The 5,148-nt window shown below is 40.4% G+C and overlaps 1 protein-coding gene across 1 annotated transcript in view; it reads right to left on the bottom strand.

Annotated features, from left to right (window-relative positions):
• Positions 1–1,208: 1,208 nt before the first annotated feature.
• Positions 1,209–5,148, bottom strand: part of LOC106549457 (T-cell-specific surface glycoprotein CD28) — a 9,083-nt gene continuing 5,143 nt past the window's right edge. Inside the window, exons 3-4 of the mRNA XM_014067118.2 lie at positions 4,296–4,408; positions 1,209–2,542 (exon numbers count right to left, since the gene is read on the bottom strand). Of these exons, the coding sequence (XP_013922593.2) occupies positions 2,402–2,542; positions 4,296–4,408 (254 nt within the window). The 3' untranslated portion in view covers positions 1,209–2,401. The remainder of the gene's footprint in view (positions 2,543–4,295; positions 4,409–5,148) is intronic.

Below are 5,148 nucleotides of genomic sequence, written 5' to 3' on the forward strand. Positions count from 1 at the left end.
TTTTAAACATCTGCAATCAGTTTAGGCCATTCCCAGATGGCCTAATGCTTAATGCCACTTTGGAGTTAGAAACATGATTAGTAACAATGGAAACCAGAGCAAGGTTATGCTATTTTTGGCTAAGCCTGTTTTTTTTTTCTTCTTTTGTGCTAATTCCCCTAGTTCTAGAAGATTGCTTGAAAGATATCTTGAAAGGAGCTCTGTCGGGGGGGAAAATCCCCCTCTATCATTGTGGTTTTTCATCAGATGTTGTGACTATTTTAGATCTAAAGAAGTCCAAGGAAGTGATTAAAGAACAACTTCAAGATTTTGATCTATCAACAGACTCATGTGTCACTGCCCCCAAATATTCCCTCTGTTGCGTATTAAGAGCAATTTGCATCAGTTTATCATCATTCCACAATAACAAAAAAGTTTATTTGGGCCAAATTTAATGCTGTTCCAAAAGCAACTTCGGCAAGACAAGTTTTGAAGATCCTGTGTGAGTGGAATTTTTGACATTATGCTGGAAGAGGCTGAGTCAGCAAAGCATATACTGGAGCACTGTTCCTTTCATAGAAGAAAAAAACACCATCTATTTATATCAGGTCCATTATGAATGTTCTAAGCTGGGATGGAGAATGCATTATATACCTCCTGAGTGACCTTTTGATTGATGTTCCTTAAAGAATAGCCAAACTTAATGCATCAGCCAATTCTCTTCGGGTAACAATTAATCAACTCCTCAGAGGTTTATTTCTGATCTACTAAGTAATTTGTATAACTTAGTAGTAAAAATTTGTTATAGTTTGTAAAGACAGAATTAAAATAAGCTTAGTATGACAGAGAGATGTTAGGATTTAAGTCATGTTATGTATTTTATGGTTCTACCACAAAACCGCGGACGACAAAATCGCGGTTGACGAAAGCGCGTATGTGACGTCATCACAGTGCGATGAAAAAGATCGAAAAAGATCGAAAAATGTAAAAATAAAGCTAAAACCTTCCCCTAACCCTCCCAAACCTAACCCTAAACCTAACCCTAAACCTAACCCTTAACCTAACCCTAAACCTAACCCTAAACCTAACCCTTAACGTAACGAAAAACCTAACGCTAACCCTTAACCTAACGCTAAACGTAACACTAATGCTCTAACCCTAACCCTAACCCTTAACCTAACCCTAACCCTAACCCTAACCCTTAACCTAACCCTAACCCTAACCCTTAACCTAACCCTTACCTTTATGTGAATCGGCTTGCTGTAATTTAATTTTTATTTCAATTTTTCGATCTTTTTCGTCGCGTTGTGATGATGTCACATACGCGATTTCGTCGACCGTGCTTTTGTGGAACGCGCTTTTGATGGGTCACGGTATTTTATTGCTGGCTTATAACAAGAAGGAGGATTTACACATCCACAGGTCTGTAATGTATTAAATGTTTACAGGGTGCCATTTCTGCTTGAATGATCAAAATACGATGATCCCATCTGCTCAGAGGGGTGCAAAAAGTGTGACTCCTACTACAACAACTCTGTAAGACGATTGGGCTGACACTCACACAAAGCTATCCAGGCATTGAGTATGGGTTTGAACCTATGTTGAACCCATTTAATTAACATAGGAAATGGAAACCAACGAAGCAAGAACCCTTTTCATCTTAGCTATAAGCATAGAACCCTGTGCATACCAGCATTTTGGTATTCAATGGATATCTGATATCAAGAAAGAAAAATACTCCCTTCTTACAGTGGGAACTAGAACTATTTGGATAGTAATATATTACTTAGGCTTTCCCTTCATTACTCTTTGCCCAATTCTTTGTCAGCATCTTCTTTATGTATCCGTGGAAAACTATATATCACTGCAAATAGTTTCCCACTATTCCTTCAAGTCTTCCAGACATGATTTTCAGGTTGATTGTTTTAGCAGAAAGTGTCATCTGTTCATTGGGACTGTTCTGCAGAGGATTGCAAACCTTTCCAGCTAATTCATATTATAACAGAAAAATGTTCTTTATTGCACCACTCCCACCGAGCTGGATGCTTCTTATTTCTTAAGCACATGTTTAAACCCTACATTCAGCATTTTCTCCTTGATATAAAATATGACAGATTTTTACCTCCACTCTTTGCCAGAATTTGGATATAATCCTTTAAACCTTCTGTTAAGGCTAAAGTGGAAAGTTCACAAATGCAATTGGAACCATCATTTGCTTAAAACTGGAGGGGGTGGGTCTATCATCCCTCTGTTTCCAGTCTACTGTTAGTAATAACCTATTTCCTATCGGCTTGAAACATAACTTACAGAGAGCTTTTGTCCTTTGTAGATCTATGAACAACATGATACAACTCTTTGAAAACAGTCTCATTCTGCTCTGGCTAGGCTGTTCTTATTTCCATTGTAGAGAAGACGTTACTCATCAGGGTTCCCAATAACGGTATGCCGTATAGTTCCGTGCTGGAGCACCATGCCGAGGGGGCCTTTTCCTGGGTCCATTTGATTGCCAGGACGTCATATTGAAATAGTCATTCTGAAGGGCCCTATTCTTCTTGCTTTTCAGCTGCGTGGGGGAAAAAAAACAGTAAGGAAGAAAGGAGGAAAAAAATTGCCATTCAAAGAACGAAAATTTCAGTGAACATCAGTAAGGGCCAAAGGAACATTGATTTGGGTGACGTCCTTCTAAATATTCTATGAAAGAGGAAGTAGAATCCCACTTGATGTATCTTCCCACAAGTATGATAAGTCAGGTTTCTCCTTCATGTCGTGTCAAATAAATGGAAAGCTAATGTGCATCTCTTCTTCATGCTCTGAAGTCTTTTATGAAGGAGAACCTTGTGTAGCTCCGTCTGGGAGCAAGGTTGAATAAAAAGCAAGTTTTGTGTTACTGGTTATCAGGCAGATGAATAGGTTTTTCCAGTCTGGCTTCTTTATTATTTATTCATACATACATACATACATGCATGCATGCATGCATGCATGCATACATACCAGAGGTGGGTTCCTACCTGTTCGCACCTATTCGGTAGAACCGGTTCATCAAATCTACCGAACCGGTTAGAAGAGGTTCCACCAGTGGACCCGGAAAGCAGGCCACACCTACAGAAGAGGTTCCAAAAATTTTTGAAACCCACCACTGGTCCTTAGATATGATTATTCTACACTATCATGCTCCTATTTATAAAACTCAGTGCCTCTGTGAAAGGTAAGGATGACTCCTGCGTTTGTGGTGCAATCAGAACATTGCCTGTGTTGAAGTTGTTTTAACGCAAACCAAAGATGCCTTTTAAAAAACAAGTTGACATCCTATTCTTATGCATGCCAGTGCTGTGTGTGAGGTAATTTAAGGTGGTTCTGACAAGTGTCGTCGGCATCTTCATATCCGGTCACATGGGCGGCAAGCCACTCCCATCCGGTCACATGGGCGGCAAGCCACTCCCACAAAGGAGGCCACACCCACAGAGTAGGTTCGAACAATTTTTGAAACCCACTACTGATACATACATACACACACACACACACACACACGTGTGCATGCATGCACGCACGCACGCACACACACACACACACACACACACACATACCAGAAATCAGGAGAGATTGCATGTGTCTTTAAAGATGGGCATACATGAATTTCAATCCCAGAAGTACCCTCTGCATCTTCTCAACACTTCCTTGAACTCTCCAAAAGTTGAAGCCACCATAATTTTTAATGGGGCTGAGAGATGACTCAGTAAAAATCCTTTTTTAAGGAAGTGCATAGAATTACAGGAGGACAAATGCTAACATAGGAAGAGGAAGGGGTTGGATATGTTTGTGCCAGGTAAGTATCTCTTGCTTGTTCCTGGTCCCAGCTTATTTTTGAAGGTGGCTCCCAATGCTCAAAACTCAAGCACAACTCAATGAGCCTCCCAGGAATCTGCAACCAAGGACACTTCATGGGCACCCTTGTTCAATTCTAGTAATGTGATGCCCACAAATGTACTTGTTACACAATGCTGATTGCCCCGGCTTCATTTAGAGCCAATTTCCAAACAAGGGAAGAGAAATATGACCGTATAAAAGACATTGTTTTCTTGCTTATCTATCTATATGTTGAGGGGACTTGATAGTAATACTTCAAGTGTTCAAGCCCATGATGATGGTCTCCATAAATATACCATAGTTCCAAGGGAAATCCAAAATGTTGGCAGGTGCATTGCTCCGTATGTAGCATGTGTGCAGATGTGGAAACGTTCTGCATTCTTTCTGGTTATATTTTTCTCGCTGACTACGTCTGATTAGTACTAAGGGAAAATAAAAGAATGATTTCTTACCCAACAGTAGTAAATGGCTGCTGTGGTCATCAGGCTGTAGAAAACGAAAAATCCAAGTGGAATAGCCATTGGCATGTTCATGCAATTAAGCTTTTCTTGGTGCGGAGGAAGTTCTGAGGATTGACAGGAACACAATGGAGTTCAGACATCTCAAAACAAAGTATACTTTCATATTCATTGAAGTATGCCTCTCCCATGAATGCTAGAAGATAAATTAAGTGAATGCACAACTAACTGAAGCTCAAGCTACCTGGTTTATTTATTCAACTGCTTTCAAATGGTTTGCTCAAAAGTGTTAATTAGGTTTTGAAAGCAAAGAGTTGTTGCGTGACCCGTCAAAACCGCAGACCACAAACGCGGGATCTACGAAAGCGTGCATTTGACGTCATCACAGCGCGACGAAAAAAATTAAAAATTGAAATAAAATTAAAGCAAGCCGATTCACAGAAAGGTAAGGGTTAGGTTTAGGGTTAGGGTTAGGGTTAGGTTAAGGGTTAGGGTTAGGTTTAGAGCATTAGGGTTACGTTTAGCGTTAGGTTAAGGGTTAGCGTTAGGTTTTTCGTTACGTTAAGGGTTAGGTTTAGGGTTAGGTTTAGGGTTAGGTTTAGGGTTAGGTTAAGGGTTAGGTTTAGGGTTAGGTTTAGGGTTAGGTTTGGGGGGGTTAGGGTAAGGTTTTCGCTTTATTTTTACATTTTTCAATCACAGCGTGATGTTTTCGTCGCGCTGTGATGACGTCACGTACGCGCTTTCGTCGAGCGCGATTTTGTCGTCCGCGGTTTTGTGGTGGAACCGAGTTGTTGAACTCCTATCTAGGACCTGTTTCTTACCCCCAGTTTCTGGTCAAATAATGTTG

This window comes from Thamnophis sirtalis, unplaced genomic scaffold (assembly GCF_051295495.1).
Source record: "Thamnophis sirtalis isolate CommonGarterSnake01/CBP01778 unplaced genomic scaffold, rThaSir2_p1.2 scaffold_1, whole genome shotgun sequence".
In the NCBI taxonomy this organism is placed as follows: Eukaryota; Metazoa; Chordata; class Lepidosauria; order Squamata; family Natricidae; genus Thamnophis; species Thamnophis sirtalis.